Source organism: Lepidochelys olivacea (genome assembly GCF_965140295.1).
Source record: "Lepidochelys olivacea isolate rLepOli2 genome assembly, chromosome: 3".
Taxonomy (NCBI): Eukaryota; Metazoa; Chordata; order Testudines; family Cheloniidae; genus Lepidochelys; species Lepidochelys olivacea.
In genome coordinates, this window is record NC_140413.1 from 45,616,745 (window position 1) to 45,638,413 (window position 21,669).

Here is a 21,669-nt window from a genome sequence, read left to right on the forward strand (position 1 = left end):
TAGTCATAGTGAGTGATTACCACCTGATGTAGTGAGGAGGTAATAGTGGGTTAGCCAGAGTGCAGCGTCAATAAAAAGAAATCCGAGATATAGAAAATAATCCTCATCAGGAGTACTGGCCAAATTTTATTTAACCTTTTATGTCTTAAGCTCCAAAGAAAGGTAATAGAGATAGCTAGAGATATGATGTAAGAATCTGAAACTAGATGTACTAACCTGTTAAAGAAAAGAGTGAGAGGGGCTTGAATAGCTAATTGGAATGATGATGGTCATAGTGAGAAATGATTGAGTCACATCACTTCAACCTGTCCCTTAATATAAGAGCAAAGGGACACTTAGCGAAAATTAAAGAACTGTGAATTTAGAGCAGGGGAAGTAAAGAAAACACTACCATTCTTGATGCTGCGTATTGTTGGCATGTGGAATTCAGTACTGCAGAAAGTAATTGACCTGAGTATGTGGCTGGCTTTTGAATATGACTAGATAACTAGATGCCTTGAACAACCTCTGAATAGGTAAAAGCTAAAATAAAAATACTTCTATTTCCTGGTGTAAACTTTCAATTTGAAAGATGCAGGAGGAATTTTCATTTAAGAAACTTTTAGCTTGAATGACAGGTTTCAGAGTAGCAGCCATGTTAGTCTGTATTCACAAAAAGAACAGTACTTGTGGCACCTTAGAGACTACCAAATGTATTAGAGCATAAGCTTTCTTGAGCTACAGCTCACTTCATCAGATGCATAGAATGGAACATATAAGATATATACACACACATACATACATACAAGTAAGAAGTTACCATACAAACTGTGAAAAGCTAATTAGTTAAGATGAGCTATTATCAGCAGGAGAAAAAAACTTTTGTAGTGATGATCAAGATGGCCCATTTAGACAGTTGACAAGAAGGTGTCAGGATACTTAACTTCAGGAAATAGATTCAATATGTGTAATGACCCAGCCACTCCCTGTCTCTAGTCAAACCCAAGTTAATGGTATCTAGTTTGCATATTCAAGCTCAGCAGTTTCTCCTTGGAGTCTGTTATTGAAGCTTTTCTGTTGCAAAATTGCCACCCTTAGATCTTTTACTGAGTGGCCACAGAGGTTGAAGTTTCAGAGTAGCAGCCGTGTTAGTCTGTATCTGCAAAAAGAAAAGGAGGACTTGTGGCACCTTAGATACTAACAAATTTATTTGAGCAAAAGCTTTCATGAGCTCCAGCTTACTTCATCGGATGCATTCAGTGGAAAATACAGTGGGGAGATTTATATACACAGAGAACATGAAACAATGGGTGTTACCATACACACTGTAAGGAGAGTGATCAGGTGAGGTGAGCTACGACCAGTAGGGGGCGGGGGGAAAACCTTTTGTAGTGATAATCAAGGTGGACCATTTCCAGCAGTTGACAAGAACGTCTGAGGAACAGCGGGGTGGGGGGATTATAAACATGGGAAAATAGTTTTACTTTGTATAATGACCCATCCGCTCCCAGTTTTTATTCAAGCATAAGTTAATTGTATCCAGTTTGCAAATTAATTCCAATTCAGCAGTCTCTCGTTGGAGTCTGTTTTTGAAGTTTTTTTGTTGAAGTATTACCACTTTTAGGTCTGTAATCAAGTGACCAAAGAGATTGAAGTTTTTGAATGTTATGATTCCTGATGTCAGATTTATGTCCATTTATTCTTTTGCGTAGAAACTGTCCAGTTTGGCCAATGTACATGGCAGAGGGGCATTGCTGGCACATGATCACATATATCACATTGGTAGATGTGCAGGTGAACGAGCCCCTGATGGCGTGGCTAATGTGATTAGGTCCTATCATGGTGTCACTTGAATAAATATTTGTGGCCAGTCAGTAAAAGATCTAAGGGTGGCAATTTTGCAACAGAAAAGCTTCAAAAACAGACTCCAAGGAGAAACTGCTGAGCTTGTATTAATATGCAAACTAGATACTAGAGACTGGGAGTGGCTGGGTCATTACACATATTGAATCTATTTCTTGAAGTTAAGTATCCTGACACCTTCTTGTCAACTGTCTAAATGGGCCATCTTGATTATCACTACAAAAGTTTTTTTTCTCCTGCTGATAATAGCTCATCTTAACAAATTAGCCTCTCACAGTTTGTATGTTTCCACGATATGCATCTGATGAAGTGAGCTGTAGCTCACGAAAGCTTATGCTCTAATAAATTGTTTAGTCTCTAAGGTGCCACAAGTACTCCTTTTCTTTTTGCGAATACAGACTAACACGGCTGTTACTCTGAAACAGTTTGTATGGTAACTTCTAACTTATCTGTGTGTGTGTGTGTGTGTGTATATATATATATATATCACTATATGTTCCATTCTATGCATCCGATGAAGTGAGCTGTAGCCCATGAAAGCTTATGCTCTAATAAATTTGTTAGTCTCTAAAGTGCCACAAGTATTCCTGTTCTTTTTAGCTTAAATGTCAGTTTTGCTATATTTTACCATATCATATGACTTTTTTAAAAACAAAAACCATGGTTTTACCCTGAGAAAGGTATTAGAGAATTTTTTTTTTAAATTAACAGAGCTTTAACCTGGGGTAGGTAAAAAGATAATATTAAAGCTTAAGTGAAAATATGCTGTGTTTATTCTATATAGGAATAGATACATAATGGTAGAACCATATGTTAAAGATTAATTCTGGCAACCTGGGAGCCCCTCTAGGAATTGGTGGTTAATGAAAATGCTGGTATCCTTGTATGTATGTCATTGATGTAAATGGAACTATTAACATACATACATTTAAGTACATGCATTAAGATTTTGCCAGTCAGGCTCGCAAGAAAAGTAATGTGTTGTGGTAATGTTCATATGCTTAAGTCTTTCAGCAGTGTAACAATGAATAATGTGCTTCTATTTGGTCATATGAAAATAATCTAATAAAATATGCAATAATACCAATTTCTGGAATGTGCATATAGCCTGTAGTAGTCTTTTCTATAGAAAATCCATTCAGATTAATGGAAGAAATCAGGATGTTCTGGGAATGTCTGATGTCTGTCACAGTTTACGGAGCTAATTGCACCTTTGACTCCTTACTGATCTCTGAGTGCACATACTTCACCTCCCCCGTCTCCCCCCCCCCCAGGTGTGAAGCCTCATGCCTTTACCTGTCCTGGGTGGAATTTAGCAGTTTTCACACTCTTAGATTAGGACCTGGGCTGAGGTAACCTGTGCGTCTGCCATTATTACGCTGCAGGTCTGACCGAGTTTGGGCACCCGCAGTTCTTCCCTTTGGTAGTCTGTGGTCAGTGGTATACAAAACAGCCTTCTCAAATGTGTTTTGTTTTGCAGTAGGAGCCACACATTTGGGAAAAAAGGATTTTAAAGCAATAGTCTACACACATCTATTTTACCTAAAGGCTCATAATCCTTTGATGATAATCTAGGCAGGCCTGACTTCTTTAGGCACCCCAACAGGGTCCTATGTGTGAGTGGTTCCCCTGAATAACAACTACCCCATCTTCAGGGAGTGTGTCTTTTCAATCTTGCCAGAGTTCTTCTGTGTTCCTGGGCCCTTTCGCTGCTGGTCAAAATCAGTTTTTTAGGTTTGCTGGAGGAGAGGTAGAAACATCAAGCAAACAGTTCTGGCATTGTTCCTGAATGATGTTTGCTAAGAGGTGGCAATCTTGAGCTAATCTTTTCCTTACTGCTTGTTTTTTTTCCAAACAGCCTCCTATTGAGCTAAACCAGTATATTCATACCAAAAAAAAAGGGAGTACTTGTGGCACCTTAGAGACTAACACATTTATTTGAGCATAAGCTTTCGTGAGCTACAGCTTACTTCATCGGATGCATTCAGCTGTAGCTCACGAAAGCTTATGCTCAAATAAATATGTTAGTCTCTAAGGTGCCACAAGTACTCCCTTTTTTTTTTGGTATGAATATACTGGTTTAGCTCAATAGGAGGCTGTTAGCCACAAGTACTCCTTTTCTTTTTGCAAATACAGACTAACACGGCTGCTACTCTGAAACCTATATTCATACAGTAAGTATCCCAGTAATCTGCCCAACATACAGTATTCATATATTACAGATCAGCTTCAAATCTCTCACAATGTGTGTCTACACTAGAGGAGAGTATTTACTTTATATTTTCAGTCTGACAGAATGGAAGGGGTTTACTCAGTGAACAAAGCCCTATAAATACTACTGTTCTCTGTCAAATATTGTCTTGTTTCATCTAAACAGTGTGCATTAGCCCTTTCAAATGTCTGATCTCCTGTGCTAATAGCACTATAGAAAAACACAGTATACCACTTACCTTTCTGGAATAGCAAAAGCTAATTATTTGACAGCCTCCATCTCTAGATCTACATGTCTTGGGAATCTCAATCTACATATAATTTCCTGAAGAGACCCTGTAATTTCAGAAGTTTCTAATTACCTGTTTTCTTTGGCCTTAAGAGATTAACAATTTCATGATAGATTTATCTTTAATCAAGTAATTGTTCCCTGCATTGTCAGACAGAATGTCCCCTTCCCCATAATGCTACTTCCCTGTACAAGGTTGCTGCCTTTCAACAGCCAACATTGCAATGGAATGTCGCTATTTTTCACTGGAACTAGCAGTGAAAGGGTTTTCTGTCAACTGGATTCAAGATGGTTACAGATGTGAATCTGAGAGATACTCTGCATTCAGAATTAATGTTTGATTTACTTATTGATTGCTAATTTTGGCTATAAAACAGTAAAAAGCAGAGAGGTAGTGTGTCTTACTCTATAGATCAAATCCGTTAATAATGGCTTGAGTCTAAAGGTTCAGTCTAGACTAATGATTGTATGAACTGCAAAGTGAAAAACATTATAAAATAACTAGAGGAGGACACTTGCACTTTGGACAAGAGCTTTATTTACATGAATTGTAGCCATAACAGGCAGGGCTTATATACCACAACTTTCAATATTCTATTGCTAAAAGGATACATTTTCTGATACATTTTCAATTTTATTTCTATTAATAAGATCTCCTTCAGGTCAGATTTCAACCTCCTATGATGTCATGTTCAGTGTGTTCCAAACATTGCCAAAGTCCTTCAAGGTTAAAGGGGAAATCTGGATCTGATATTGATATATATTGTAGAGTATAGGTAGGAACTGGTTGTTAATCTTTAAATAGTTTGGGAACCCTCTAGTAGCCCTCCGTCTTCAATTGCAGAAGCCATTAGAACCCTCAGACCAGCAGTGAACATAGGTACCTAGGTCTTTTGTTTTTACGTAGTTAATAAACATGGTTATGTGGAATGCCAACTTTGCCAGCGTGGTTTCCCATATTCTTAATGTTGTATTGAAAGCAAGGATGCAATAATTGGCATTGAGGATGTGATGATCCTCATCCAGGTATAAAGGTTAACTGGAGCAAATGAAACACCTTTGTTGTGCCAATGCTGAAAAAGAATGGGGCTGTCCTGATCTGTGAGGACAAGGTTACCATTAATTCAGTATTGCATTCAAACCAGTTTCCTTTACCTAGAATAGAGAATATGTTTGCCTCAGTAACTGGTGGTATGCTGTTCTCCAAGATCAGCCTAGCCCGAGCCTGTCTAAAAATGGGGATTGAAGACAATGTACCTCACAATTAACACACAGAAGGTCTTATTTCAATATAACAGGGTAGTGTTTGGAATAGTCAGCACCCACTTTTTAGTAGCAAGACCTGTATCAGGTATTAAGGGTGTTCCGAGTATTCAGTGTTATTTGGATGATTACCAGGTCACAGGCTGTAGTGCTGTCCACCACTTTGAGAACCTCACAAAGGTACTTGCAAGTTTGGCTGAGTATGGTCTGTGACAAAGTTCCTCCTCTGCCTTGGTGGGTCCTGCGCTTTTTGGCGGATTGCTCACCTCAGAGGTTCATGGCAGCCCTCAGTTTGGCCATTCTGCTAGAGGCTCAAACCGGCTGTTCACTCAGCTAACCTCATCACTGGCCAGCATGGGGGAAACAGAGAACAGTCTCCGCAGTCTCTGTTGTCCCACCTAGTGAGTCGGGGACAGGCCAGATTCCTTCCCAAATTAGACCTTCCCTTCTGGTGTTGCTCACAGACCAGGTCAACTCCTCCTGTGTCCGATCAGGAGTTGGGCGAATGGGGAGAACCTGGGGCCACGCTCTACACCGGGTTCCAAACCAGGGCCCTGTGGATAGCAGCTGTCTACAATGTCTCCTGTATCAGCTGCATGACAGCTACAACTCCCTGAGCTACTTCCCCATGACCTCCTCACAGCACCTTCTTTATCCTCACCGTAGGATCTTCCTCCTGAAGCCTGATCACGTTTGTACTCCTCAGTCCTCCAGCAACATGCCTTCTCACTCCTTGCACGCCCTCCACTAACTGATGAGAGGTCCTTTTAAAATCAGATGTCCTGATTAGTTTGCCTGCCATAATTGATTCTAGTATGTTCTTAATTGGCTCCAGGTGTCTTAATTAGCTTGCCTGTCTTAATTGGTTCTAGCAGGTTCCTGATTGCTCTAGCGCGGCCCCTGCTCTGGTCACTCAGGGAACAGAAAATTATTCATCCAGTGGCCAGTATATTTACCTTCTACCAGACTCCTACACCCCACTGGTCTGGGTCTGTCACAAGTCTTAAAGCAACTAAGAGAAAATGTGAATTTTTCAAAGATTCAGTAGCATATAGTGGCCACATCATTGACAAAGATGATTTCTGTAAATTCCAAGAAAAAGTTGAAACTATCCTTAAGGCACCTGTAATGCAAAATGTGTCAGTCACACTCCTTTCTGAGGATGGTCAATTATTAGCATAGGTTCCTACCTCATGCAGCAACACTGTTATACCCTCTGAATGAATTGTGACCCAAAGGATAGAAATGGCATTGATCCCTACAGTGTAACGAGGCTTTTGATGAAGCCAAGAGGCTCATATAATTTGAAATGGTTCCTACACACCTAAAGGCATCTTTTTCTATAAAGTTAGCTTGTGACACTTCCTTGTATGGAATAGGAACAGTAAATTCATATGTAATGGAGGATCATACTGAAAAAGCCTATTGTCTTTGCTTCTAGGTCTCTAGCCTCAGCAGAATGTAACAATGCTCAAATTGATAGAGAAGGGCTGAGTTTAGTCTGGGGAGTTTTAAAGTTTCACCAGCATCTCTATAGGAAACAATGTACTTTTGTTACAGATCATCAACAGCTAGTTTCAGTTTTTAGAAAAGGAATACTGGCAATGACTGCAGCACAGTGACAGAAATGGACATTCTTGAGTGCTCACTGTTCCAACATTACGTTCAATGGTACCAGCCAACCTGGTAATGAAGATTGCTTATCACATCCACCATTAGAAGTGGTAGGAAAGGATAATGAAGTGGAGACACAGAGAGTAAATATGTTCTATATGGCACAAATTGAACCCTTGCCAGTAACAAATGCAATGTGAAATTTAAAATGATCCAGTGCTGGCTAAAGTTCATGACATTATGATGAGTGGATGGACTCAGGCACACAAATAACTGTGTCCAGTTTTCTTAGCTTTAAAAGAATAGTTAAGTGTATGTCAAGATTACATAATATGCGACACTAGAGTGGTTATTCCTATTTAGTCAAGGTCTCACAAACTCCAAGAGTTACCCAAATGTGGGAATTGCAAAAGTGAAAGTCCTAGCCAGGAGTTTTGTGTGTTAGCCTGGGATTGATAGACAAATAGTGAAAATGGCCAAACAGTGTCAGGGTTGTGAGCAAACTCCATACATGCTCCATTGCATCCTTTGGAGCATTCAGCTACCTTGTGGCAACAAGTCCTTACAGACTGTTTGAAACATTTATGGGACATATGTGTTTGGTTGCAATAGGTGCTCATTTTAAATGGCATCTGTATGAATTGAGCTAGTTCAGTGGAAGTGTTAAAATTTTTGTTTTCAAGGACAGGAATTCCTGAACAGACTGTAAGTGACAATGGAACTCAGTTCACATACGAAGAGTTCCAGTTATTTGTCAGAAGAAATGGTATCAAACATTGTGATGTTGCACTCCATATGTTTTATGGAAATATGCTTATGAGTGTGAATATGGTGTAACTGGAATATGCTTTATGCCAAAGGTCTCTTGTAAGGTATCATAACAAAGGTTATAACCTACAGAATATATTCCTCCTATTTGTATTTATGTATCATTCTTGTATCTGAAGCTAGAAATATGAAGTATAACTCTTAGGTCCTTTTGTAATTATGCAAAGTGTGAGCCATTGATGGTGGTTTAGAATCTTGATGACTCGCATTGACTAGGACAATTGGTTGTAAATGGTTTATTTACTTGCAAGCCTCCCTGGGTACGTGTAGGCCAGCCCATGGGTAATGATGAATGAGGTCTCACAGGACATGTGGCCATGTCATATGATACTGGAATCCATCTTAAATCTGGTACTTTTCCATTTAGAAGGAGGGATGGGGACCCAGAGATACAAAAGATTCCTACCTTGTGCCAAAGCTATAAAAGGGGGTGGAACAGAACAAAGGGGACTGCAGTCATGAGAAAGTCCCTGTTTTCCACCTAAGATGTCTGTTGGAACTACAAGGACTGTACCAGGGGAAAGGATTGGGCCCAGACTAGGAAGGAGACTAGTCTGTGAAAGAAGCTTATTGGAACATCTCTGAGGGTGAGATATTATCTGTAATCAGTTTCTTAATGTATTAGACTTAGACTTGTATGTTTTTGCTTTATTTTGCTTGGTGACTTACTCTGTTCTGTCTGTTATTACTTGAAACCACTTAAATCCTACTTTATAAAATCACTTTTGTTTATTAATGAACCCAGAGTAAGTGATTAATACCTGGGGGAGCAAACAACTGTGCATATCTCTCTATCAGTGTTATTGAGTGTGGACAATTTATGAGTTTACCCTGTATAAGCTTTATACAGAGTAAAACGGATTTATTTGGGGTTTGGATCCCATTGGGAATTGGGCATTGGAGATAGGTGACCTGCTGAGCAGTTTTTGGTTAGTCTGCAGTTTGGGGGCATGAACCAGACCTGTCTGTGCTGAAGCAGGCTAACATGTCTGGCTCCATAGGGCAGGGTTCTGGAGTCCCAAGCTGGCAGGGGAAATGGGCTCAGAGGTAATTCCAAAACGTCAGGTGACAGTCCCAAGGGCGTCTCTGTGACCGAACCCGTCACACATGTCACACTGTATTTTTACCATCCTGCTGCAAAGGAGTTAGTGGAAAGATTTATTCAGATGTTCAAGCACATGATTCATGCTACAACCCTGGATAAAGGTAGCTTTGCAGACAGGTTTGTAGATTTTCTATTAGCCTATAGGAATTCAGTACATGCTACTACTAATCAGGGACCAATCATGTTTATGGGTCATAATTTAAAAATCTCACCTCCACTTGTTAAAACCTGACCTACAGAAAGAGATTTGAAAGAAACTGTGATCCAATGGTCCCAAATAGTCCCACTTGCACACCTTCATGCAGAAGGAAAAAATCTTAGCAATTTCCAAGAATTCATGGAAGCCTAGCTTGATTACATCATATTCCAGTACTCTCTCTTATTGGGTGGAAGTAGCACCAAATATGTAATGGAAAAGACACAAACCAGTTTTTGAGCACAAGTTCAACAGGATATTCTGCACCTGTGATGCCTGTTGAAAATCCTGAGCCTTCAGTACAGCTACAGACAGTGACTTGGGATAGTGCCTGTGAGCCTCATGTCCCTGTTTCTTCTACGAAAAGACCCCAACACTTCAGAGCAGGAAGATGTTGTTGATACAGCTATACCAGAAAGTGCAGTTACTTTCAGAAACTGTTGCTATGCCTATGAGACTTTATTTAGAAAGAAGCCTTTAATCGATTACCTCTCAAACTTAACTTGTAGCATGTGTATTAGTAGTTTATATAGTAATACGTTTATAATTATTTGTATGTCCTTTCATGCAAAGGGGGGACGACTATAGAAATTGTAATAGAAATTGGGTAGTATTTCTTTAAATAGTTTGGGAAACCTGTAGTGGGTCACCCCTTCTATTGCAGAAGCCACCAGAACCCAGTCACAGCAGCAGTGTACATAGGTAGCTTGGTTGTGTATATTTGTACATAGCCAGTAAACACAGTTATTTGGAATCCATCTGTGACCGTACGATTCCACAAAAAAACTTATTTCTGGGGAGTGAAGAGGTTGAGGCTTTTCATATCCATCATTCAGTGGAAGTTTTATATTTATATAAGTAGTGTTTTTGTGTTTGAGGGCGTTTGGTTTTTGCTCTGCGGTTCATCTTTTATGGACTCGTCTGTGCCTTCCTCGATACAGAAGACTGAAATTCCTCGATACAGAAGACTGAAAATGTTAATCTGTTTTGAAAGTACGGCATTAATATATAAAAAGTGGTGGAATTTTACTGGAGGCTTAGCTTGTGAAATACCATTGACTAAGATATTTGTTTGAGATTGAAATACATTTGAGATTTGATTGTCCCTTGGAGACTATCAGTGACATTTTTAAGAATCCAAATAATACATTATAAGTCTCTATGCTACATTACCATGAATTCTTTCTTGTGTATGGGGCTTGGAATTTCACTAATGGATTTAACATTCTTGCCTTAAAACATTGTAAATTGCCGTATTTTCCTTCCTCTTGCTTTGATTGGTCATTAGTATCATTATAAGAGTTTTATACTCTTAGATCTTAACTTGCTGCTAAGTCATTTTGTGAGACTGAAAACTTTTATTAGCAAGTTATCTCCCATACGAGAGTCAGTCCACTTTGGTCCCATGTGAATTATTAATGTTCATTTAACACTTATTTTACTTGGTTCTTGATTTATAATCATAACTAAAGTTGTCCCTAATCAAAAGTTTGATACAGTGCATGATTCTCAATTATATTATATCTTTTGCAGGAAAGTTCAGACTTTTTTGTTCCTCCTGTTTATTGTAACAAATTCTGGCGAGAGCCAGGATTTGCAAAGCCTGTCAAATGTTGGCTTTTAGGGCCAACAACCCTAAAGTTGAATTTAATTTGTGCATAATAAATTGCTACAATAAGCTTTCTTAGCTTAATTACAAAAGCCTTTTGGGAGTTAAACTGATGTGAAATTGAGGGTCATGGGACTACCACAAACTTCTGGAGGTTATAGTGATAAAATCCATCTGTTTCTTCTCAAAAGCAGCAGCTCAATAAATTGTTCTTATCCACTGGTGTAAGTAAGTGGTTGCAGTTGCACTGTGTGTCTAAAAAATAAAAAAATGGATTAGTCACATTAAACCCTAATATGAATTGCATAATAAAAATAGCTCAAGTAGCTGGCATGATTGCTTGCATTTGAGCATTTTCTATAGATGTACTGGAGAGCACAGTTTAAAAATGATCCTGCGGCTAAGAGCAAGGGGATTGGGGTGGGGAGGGAAAAGGATCTTTTAACACTTGTAGCTACAGATAAGAAAGTAGCACAGCAGCCTTGGATGCAGGCCAATCTGGCCATCCAGCTGCAAGGGTGAGTTCGGTGCAGATATGAGGAAAGGGATTAGGTTTACATGGTGAGGAAACCTGGATGGGTAGGAAGGTTTAGGACTTTGATTTAGGTGAGTTAAACTTATGCTTAAAGCTAGAGGAGGAAGTAAGGCTACACATGCATTGGCATTTGCTGGAGAGAGGCAGCATCAGTGCTCAGATACATGGAATTTCTTTGCCATGAAAGAAGTGTTTAGTTTTAAGTTTGATTAAAATTGTTTTTAAGTAGCAAATCATGAGGAATCAAATCCTCCTTTGTTTAGCTGTATGGATAAAACTGCAGAAACTTTGAAACATTTTTTCAGTTTGCGTCTATTGATCTATATGTTCTATAATATGTTCTATTCCCTTTTGTTAGCAGTACTGTAATGAGGTAATGTTGTCCTTTGCTATTTTACAATGACATTGGGAGCTAATCAATATTCTTTTACAGAGTTTGATAATAGTTGTAAAAATACCATATGGCTGTTAACAATGGTTTTCAAATGCTATTTTAAACTGGTTGGGGTTTTGTTTGTTTTTACTTAATTGTGTATAAATAAATGTCAGGGAAGAGCTATTTGTTCCTTTATAGAATAAAGTCATAAAATAAAACTTGAAATAAATGAACACCGTAAAAGTTCCACCATGCTCCAGAACAATATTTTAAATATATTTTAAAGGTAAATGGATACATTTATATTTAGCAGCAGTTCTCAAACTTTAGGAACCCAAAGACCCCCATTTTGATTTAAAATTTTTCGGGGACCCACCAGCCCCCCTGCTCAGGCCCCGCCCCCACTCCACCTCTTCCCCCAAGACCCCACCCCGTCCCACCTCTTCCCACCCCCTCTCACTCTATCCCCCCTCCCACCATCACTAACTCTCCCCCACCCTCACTCACTTTCACAAGGATGGGATAGGGGGTTGAGGTGCAGGAGGGGGTGCAGGATGTAGGCTCTGGAAGGGAGTTTGGGTGTGGGAGGAGGTGCGGGGTGTGAGCTCTGGGAGAGAGTTTGGGTGCGGGCTCTGGCAGGGAGTTTGGGTGCATGATGGGGTGCGGGCAGAGGGTTGGGGTACAGTAGGGGGTTCGGGGTGCAGGCTCTGACTGGGCAGCACTTACCTCAGGCATCCCCAGAGGCCACAGGGACGTGCTGGCCGCTTCTGGGAGTAGCGCGGTGCCAGGGCAGGTAGGAAGCCTGCCTTAGCCCTGCTTTGCCGCCAGACTTTTAGTGCCTAAAATCTCCCTGTTTGGCTTCAGTAGATAGAAAGAGGTGGAGGAGTTTATCAGCAGGGACCACAGACCCCCTGGAGTACCCTCAGGGGCCTGGGGACCCCAATTTGAAAAATTCTGGTGTATATGGTAAAATGCTGCCTAAAACCAAGTAGAAAAAAGACGCAATAAGACAGCTTCCAACCGTTTGTTTCCTATTTTTGCATATTTTAGAAAGTTCCATGTTAAGGCTTCTCTCCCTTGCCCAAAGGATGAGTTGTTCCGTAATGAAAGTTAGTTATTAGTATTTATTAAGACACAGATAATGCCCCTTTGGTTTTAAAATATGAATTGTGCACTCTTAGGCATCCCCACTCCATTAGTTTCAGGATTAGAATCTATGGTATGGATCTCTCATTTGTTTTGTTAAAGTATTTCAGAATCTTAAATGTGTGAAAATTGAAATACTTGGAAACTGTTTTCCTCTAAAGAGACAGTCTGTGCCACCTTCCAAAGATTTTGTCCTGTATCACATCTTCCCGCATATTACCACATAATAGATATTGGTGTGGTCGTGCAAGAATCAGGATGGGTTTCAGCTTTGACAGTGGTTCATATGTCTCTCACTCTTTGGTCAAGTTTTAATTATTCCTCAACATAGCCCATATCTTGCATGACTGCACTGTTCACTAAGTAAAATTACAGCCACTTATTATATGCACCGTGGCCATCTGTTTTCCATCTGTTGTCTGTCTATAATATATAAAGGCATTTTTGGACCCTTTTCAAGGTTTAACATTGTCTAAATGTGGAGGTACTGCCACCTTCCCCAAAAATGCAGCATCAGGATGAGAAAGTGTGTTAGGGGTTTCTGTTGGTGGGACAACATGGTCACTACCTTTTAAACTTATATTTTCATCATTATTCATGAACACAAAGTGATATTATCAACAAAAAATCCAATACAGGATGTAAGATCCATTTGAATGTAACCATTTAAACAGTTTAGCTGAGGTAACAGCTTCCAATACGCTGTTCAGATAATAAAGAGTTCTATTCATAATTGGGTCAGTATTTGCGTAGTGAACTGCTCTAAGCATAAATATGATGTGAAAAAAAAGAAGCAACAATCAAGCAATATAATGCTCTCTATAAAAACAGAAAAATGAAGAGGTATCAGAGGATCTGCCTTCTAACCAGGGGGGTGAAATAACTCCAGGTGACTATATTTTTAAACAAGTTTACCATCACGGAGATTATATTGATTATCAGACAGTGTAAAACATAAGTATACCCTGTGCTCTATCAAGAACAGAGAAGCCAAGATTCACTGCCTACAACTAGCATCACCTACATCTTGTCTCTGGTGATGCCAGTATAAAAGAGTCATAGAATCATCATAGAATCATAGAATATCAAGCTTGGGAGGGACCTCAGGAGGTCATCTGGTCCAACCCCCTGCTCAATGCAGGACCAATCCCCAACTAAATCATCCCCGCCAGGGCTTTGTCAAGCCTGACCTTAAAAACTTCTAAGGAAGGAGATTCTACCACCTCCCTAGGTAACGCATTCCAGTGTTTCACCACCCTCGTAGTGAAAAAGTTTTTCCTAATATCCAACCTAAACCTCCCCCACTGCAACTTGAGACCATTACTCCTTGTCCTGTCCTCTTCTACCACTGAGAATAGTCTAGAACCATCCTCTCTGGAACCACCTCTCAGGTAGTTGAAAGCAGCTATCAAATCCCCCCTCATTCTTCTCTTCTGCAGACTAAACAATTCCAGTTCCCTCAGCCTCTCCTCATAAGTCATGTGTTCCAGACCCCTAATCATTTTTGTTGCCCTTTGCTGGACTCTCTCCAATTTATCCACATCCTTCTTGTAGTGTGGGGCCCAAAACTGCACACAGTACTCCAGATGAGGCCTCACCAATGTCGAAAAGAGGGGAACGATCACGTCCCTCGATCTGCTCGCTATGCCCCTACTTATAAATCCCAAAATGCCATTGGCCTTCTTGGCAACAAGGGCACACTGCTGACTCATATCCAGCTTCTCATCCACTGTCACCCCTAGGTCCTTTTCCGCAGAACTGCTGCCTAGCCATTTGGTCCCTAGTCTGTAGCGGTGCATTGGGTTCTTCCGTCCTAAGTGCAGGACCCTGCACTTATCCTTATTGAACCTCATCAGATTTCTTTTGGCCCAATCCTCCAATTTGTCTAGGTCCCTCTGTATCCTATCCCTGCCCTCCAGCATATCTACCACTCCTCCCAGTTTAGTATCATCCACAAATTTGCTGAGAGTGCAATCCACACCATCCTCCAGATCATTTATGAAGATACTGAACAAAACCGGCCCCAGGACCGACCCCTGGGGCACTCCACTTGACACCAGCTGCCAACTAGACATGGAGCCATTGATCACTACCCGTTGAGCCCGATAATCTAGCCAACTTTCTACCTACCTTATAGTGCATTCATCCAGCCCATACTTCTTTAACTTGCTGACAAGAATACTGTGGGAGACCGTGTCAAAAGCTTTGCTAAAGTCAAGAAACAGTACATCCACTGCTTTCCCTTCATCCACAGAACCAGTAATCTCATCATAGAAGGCGATTAGATTAGTCAGGCATGACTTGCCCTTGGTGAATCCATGCTGACTGTTCCTGATCACTTTCCTCTCCTCTAAGTGCTTCAGAATTGATTCCTTGAGGACCTGCTCTATGATTTTTCCAGGGACTGAGGTGAGGCTGACTGGCCTGTAGTTCTCCAGATCCTCCTCCTTCCCTTTTTTAAAGATGGGCACTACATTAGTCTTTTTCAAGTCGTCCGGTACCTCCCCCAATCGCTATGAGTTTTCAAAGATAATGGCCAATGGCTCTGCAATCGCATCCGCCAACTCCTTTAGCACTCTTGGATGCAGCACATCCGGCCCCATGGACTTGTGCTCGTCCAGCTTTTCTAAATAGTCCCGAACCACTTCTTTCTTCACAGAGGGCTGGTCATCTCCTCCCCATGCTGTGCTCCCAGTGCAGTAGTCTGGGAGCTGACCTTGTTCGTGAAGACAGAGGCAAAAAAAGCATTGAGTACATTAGCTTTTTTCCACATCCTCTGTCACTAGGTTGCCTCCCTCGTTCAGTAAGAGGCCCACACTTCTCTTGACTTTCTTCTTGTTGCTAACATACCTGAAGAAACCCTTCTTGTTACTCTTAACATCTCTGGTTAGCTGCACCTCCAGGTGTGATTTGGCCTTCTTGATTTCACTCCTGCATGCCCAAACAATATTTTTATACTCTTCCCTGGTCATCTGTCCAATCTTCCACTTCTTGTAAGCGTCTTTTTTTGGGTTTAAGATCAGCAAGGATTTCACTGTTAAGCCAAGCTGGTCACTTTCCATATTTACTATTCTTTCTACACATCGGGATGGTTTGTCCCTGTAACCTCAATAAGGATTCTTTAAAATACAGCCAGCTCTCCTGGACTCCTTTCCCCCTCATGTTATTGTCCCAGGGGATCCTGCCCATCAGATCCCCGAGGTTGTCAAAGTCTGATTTTCTGAAGTCCAGGGTCTGTATTCTACTGCTCTCCTTTCTTCCCTGTGTCAGGATCTTGAACTCGACCATCTCATGGTCACTGCCTCCCAGGTTCCCATCCACTTTTGCTTCCCCTACTTATTCTTCCCGGTTTGTGAGCAGCAGGTCAAGAAGAGCTCTGCCCCTAGTTGGTTCCTACAGCACTTGCACCAGGAAATTGTCCCCTACACAGTCCTTTGTATATCTCAGACAGCCAAGTTAACTAAAGGAAAAAAAATACCTAAGTCCTGTGTAGTTCATTTTCCTTTAACAAATTATGATGACTGTGTTCTGACATTAGGCTGTAACTGATTGATTTAGGATGCATAACAAGCCAATCAGGCTATTTCCCCAGAATCTTTTTGAAGTATTTTCGTTCAATGTATGTTAAGTAAATGAAATACCTGATCTGGGAGTAAAAGATACTATCAATCCTACACAGTCCATTCCAGTTAAGAATAGGTTGGAATTTTCGCTCACTCTACACTGTTCTATCCAGGAATGACTTGATACTGAAGTCAGTAGCATTGTACAATGTAAAAGAAGTATGCAATCCCAATCAAACCCCATGACTATTGGCAATTAATGGAAGACAGAAGTGTATGTTTTGAGGACTGCATTTGATTTTTAGCTATTACACACTTAAATTATAGGTTATTTCGATTCTAACCCACATCCTCTTAGAGATGGCCAGGGAAGTTACAGTAATTTGAATTTTGTTATACAATATTTCAGGCTAGGAGCTATTTTAAAAAAAAAAACTGTAACTTTTGATTTTAAAAGGGACAAGACATGGGTATTAGATTTTAAGCAGTTTAATCCAAAATCTAAAAATCATAGACTGGATGATTTTATGACCAATAACATTTAATAAAATATGCTGAAACAGAAGTAATCAAATCTCACATTACAGAACATCTGCTGATTGCTACTGGGATCTGGAAGGAACTTTCTCCATGTTGTACAATTGGGTTGATGGATTGTTGGAGGGTTTCCCACACTGGATAAGATAATGGATAAAATTTTCAGAAGCACCTGGGTCACTTAGCAGCCTAAATTTCCCCCAGTGACTTAGGTGCTTTTGAAAATGTTACTTAGGTTCCAAAGTCACTTAGACATTTTGAACATTTTGCTCTATATCTGTCTCTATTATTTAGTATTTATTTGGGGAACGTTTTTTCTACCATGTAAAAAGTACTTACAAGACTCGATTGTGGTTTTTTTGTTTGTTAGAGTTTCTGTGTAAGGAATGCCCAAAAGTTCATATTTACCTTGATCGGATCGAATTGAAAGATATTCCAGAAGAACAGATGTATATGAGAAGATGGCTTCATGAACGCTTTGAAGTAAAGGATAAGTGAGTAGCGATAGTCATGTCACATCTGAGATTTAAGATTTGATATGCTTCAGAGTTACTTATTTTTAGTATTAACACAATGAGCAGTCTTAGACCTTCTAAACATTTCCATGGACCAGATCACCCACTCTTCTAAGAATCCCATGGTAGGGGTCTGCTGGAAGCAAACTCTTAAGTTTGTTTTTCCACAGTTTTCCCCCAAATTGTTCCAACGATGGGGGTAAATGGCGTTTCCCACACTGGAATGTCTTATGAGGGGGGCACACACACAGAGTGGATCCACATGAGGGTCTGGCATACTTGCAGAGGTCTGTGCCTCCACATCAGCTCAGATTCCCTTCCAGTTCTCTCTCGTTCCCATGCAGCATGGTTCAGCAGGAACTGGCCTGCCAGAGTTTCCTCAGTTGGCAGCTGCTCCTAGGTATAAATAGGTGATTACTAATTCCTAACCGTCTATATACCTGCATACATCCTATAAGTGAAAGGCTGCCACTTGTGACTCAACAGGTTCTGTAGGGATATATACCATTTCAAAGTCACAAGGCTATAATTGTCCCTGGTGTAACTTCATTGAGGTCAATGAATAGATTACATTAATTTGATCTTTGAGCCCATGTGTAAGGCAACTATAGATCTAGGCATCTATATATGGCCCTCATCACCACAGTATCTGAGCATCTCACAACCATTAATACACTTTCTCTTCACCGCACTCCTGTGAGGTAGAAATGTACTATTATCCCTATTGTGCAGATACAGAACTGAGTCACAGGCAGAGGAAGTGACTTGTGCAGGGTTACACAGGAAGTGTGTGGAGGCAGGAACTGAATGGAGGTCTATAGTCCCAGTTCGGTGCCCTGTTCACTAGATCATCCTGCCTACCTAGATACATTACTGCTTGGCATGTGAATTTTAGGGATATGAAACATTCAGTATTTTCAGAATTTAGTTACATGCTAAAATATTACTCTCCAAACACAGTAGAAGGAAACTGTTTTTGTTGCTGAGCCAATAAAGCAATATCCACTGTAGACATTCTGACTTCAACATGTAAGAATAAAATGTTGGTGTTTATTTCCAAAACCCTTTGAGTCTCCTGAGACTTCATTATCTTCCTGTTTTGTTACATGCAGACACTTTTCCATTTGTTCACAGAGTTGCTTTTGTTATTGACAAGAAAATATTATTTTATTTAATATTTATTTTACAGGATTGGGGACTTGTTTTGCTAGGGACTGAGTAAATATAAATGTAGACACAATAATATACATTGAAAATAATTGTTTTTAGGATTAGCATGGGATGACAGGAAAAATCATTTGTGTTTTTTTAAGGGATTAAGTTTAAGCACGCAGGTACAGAACATAACTTTAATTGATTGACAATATACTTACAGTATGTTGTGTGTTCTTACCAAACCATTGCTATATGCACTGCTAAATATTTGATAGGTAATATAGGATAAGATATAAAATTATTAGATGAAAGAAAATTGCTTTAAGCATGAACTAACACATGAATTTGTCTCTCACAGATTACTAATAGAGTTTTATGATGCAAAGGATTCTAAAAGAAGAAACAAGTTCCCAGGGAAATGTGTTCATTCCAAACTAAGCCTCAAGAAAACTTTACCATCCTTGCTGTTTCTAGGTGGCCTGACTGCTAGTATGCTTCTGACAGAATCTGGAAGGAAACTTTATGTAAAAACATGGATATATGGGACTTTAATTGGCTACTTATGGGTTAGTGTAAAAGCATAAGTAGATGCTGGTCTCTAATGAGAGAAATGTGCTCTCTTGTCTTGCACATTGCACCAAACTTTTTCCTGAATTTGTAAAGAAATGTAAATAAAGCCTTATTGATTGAACATTGGATAAATTGGAATTTGTGACTTACACCTCTGTGTGGTTGGTCTGGGGAAAATATACTTAGTTTTACAAATTTGCTACTGATTTTGCTGTAAAAATGACAGATAAACTGAGTTTTGTTACACATTGCTTTCCCCATGAATGAACATCCATCTGTATCTGCTGAAGATTAGTGGAAGTATGTCTTTATAGATACAAAACTAAAGTGGACCAGTGAATGTATTTACTAACATTAATTTAGGGGATATATATATTCTTCTACTACTATTATTCATGTTTAGTTTTTGTTACTTTTCAATTCATTGCAGCAACTCAGTTATATCTATTCTAGCTGCATTACAGCTAACGGCAAAGCTAATGTTCTTCAGTATCTTGCTTTTCAGTTTTATCTAAATATGTTCTCAGAAGCTGATCAAATAAATTCCTAAATCATGACATGTTATGCAAGGTAGGGAAAAAGTTCCTAAGAACCGTTGTTCATCGGGAAGAAGTTTTGTTTATCTAGTGCATGATCTTTTGATTGCATTGCACTATTACCTGATTTAATTATTTTACATATGCAAAACATTTAATTATAATTAATATTATTGAACCAACAGCTTATTTTGTGCACCCTGTGTTTGTGCAGAAGAGAATATGTGCAGTATAATGAAATGTTAAGTTTAATTGTGGCCTAACCAGATTGTAGCCTACCTTATGTCTAAATCGTCAATAGTTTGTTGAAGATTCAGCTCAGCTAGTAGAACTGTAGAGTTTATGTGCCGTACACGGTATGAACATTCAGAAGTTTCCTGTTACCTCATCATTATCTCTAAGCAAATTGATGTAATCTGTATAATACATAGTAATACGATTACTTCAGCAGGAGTGTATATTATGGTAACAAGGAACTTTCAGATGTTCCTACTAAACTTAAAGCATGTGCCTTTGTCTGGTAATAATCTATGATTTAGCCTGATATTCATTGTCAAGAAATCATTTAGTGTTATAATATTACATTAGACTTTCACAGCATCCTAGTTGATGTACACTTCAGATGGATTGAAGATTTTGGTGTGGATACATGTGGTTTGCACGGTAGAATAATTGTGAAAGAAATGCATATCTGACCAGTATTTCACCTGCTTGAAAATACACATTTTGAAAACCCCTTGTGGTCAGCAAGCCTATGGTTCTCATGGCTATTGTATCTGTGTGTTACGTGGGGAAATTCCATTTCCTCTTGTCCAGGAAATAGGCTATCTGCACTAGGGTTCAGATAGAGAAGAGGATCCTGTATTATCTTCTTCTATTAGGAAATCAGACTCCCAGCATCACAAGACCTAGAGTATGCTTTTATCTCACTTTTCCAAGCTTTAAATGTACATCTCTTATTAGCTTTAATGGCATTTACATTGCATAAGCTCCTTATGCGTTAAAATAATAATATACATCTTGAAATTATCATTGTTCTCAAATTCCATCATAGTCAGAATAATTGAACAAGTGCTTGCTTTTAATACATATTTTTTAAAAAAAATTATAGAAGAATATTTACAAATCCACCTTAAAAATGATCCAGTACAATTTTCAGTTTGCAATTCTGTATCTTTCCATAATGGATTTTGTCACTAGACATATTTGTATCATTCATTTATGCAGAAGGTGTTGATGAACCATCTTAAAACAATGCCAGGGAACAATGTTTAGAATAGTATTGTTGTGAGGCTCTGAAACCATGGAAAAATAAGCCATTTTATGTAATAGGCAAACATGCTTCCTAATGTGCGTCGTACAGCTTGTGCTGTTCTCAACAGAATGGCCAATGGATGCAATCAGAACGCAGTGTTCTCCTGTTAATCTGACTTTGACGTATGAAATGTAAATTTACAATGAATCCTCACTGTGTCATGATTTTATGTAACAGTCCAAAAGTTAAGAATAACACTTAACTGTACAACAAAAATAAATGCAAACTGCTTAACTCACTTGTAGCAGAATTACTGCTGTTTTGGAGGTCCTAATGACTACAATTTTGGCTCTCTCATGTTAAATTATCTAGAATATAATTGATTCAGTGAAACAAAGCAACTGGCCTGTTTATTTTGAATGTCATTCTCCTGGCTACTCTTACACAATTTTTTTCCTCACAATTAGTTTATACTTGTTATGAATTTGCTCATGTATTGGGTGTTCGGAGTATTGTATGCGATT

General features: G+C 39.4%; 1 protein-coding gene across 1 annotated transcript in view; it reads left to right on the forward strand.

Moving 5' to 3' along the window:
• Positions 1 to 21,443, forward strand: part of AGPAT5 (1-acylglycerol-3-phosphate O-acyltransferase 5) — a 120,348-nt gene extending 98,905 nt beyond the window's left edge. The window contains exons 7-8 of the mRNA XM_084624310.1: positions 17,485 to 17,608; positions 19,143 to 21,443. Coding sequence (XP_084480436.1) covers positions 17,485 to 17,608; positions 19,143 to 19,368 — 350 coding nt within the window. The 3' untranslated portion in view covers positions 19,369 to 21,443. The remainder of the gene's footprint in view (positions 1 to 17,484; positions 17,609 to 19,142) is intronic.
• Positions 21,444 to 21,669: the final 226 nt, after the last annotated feature.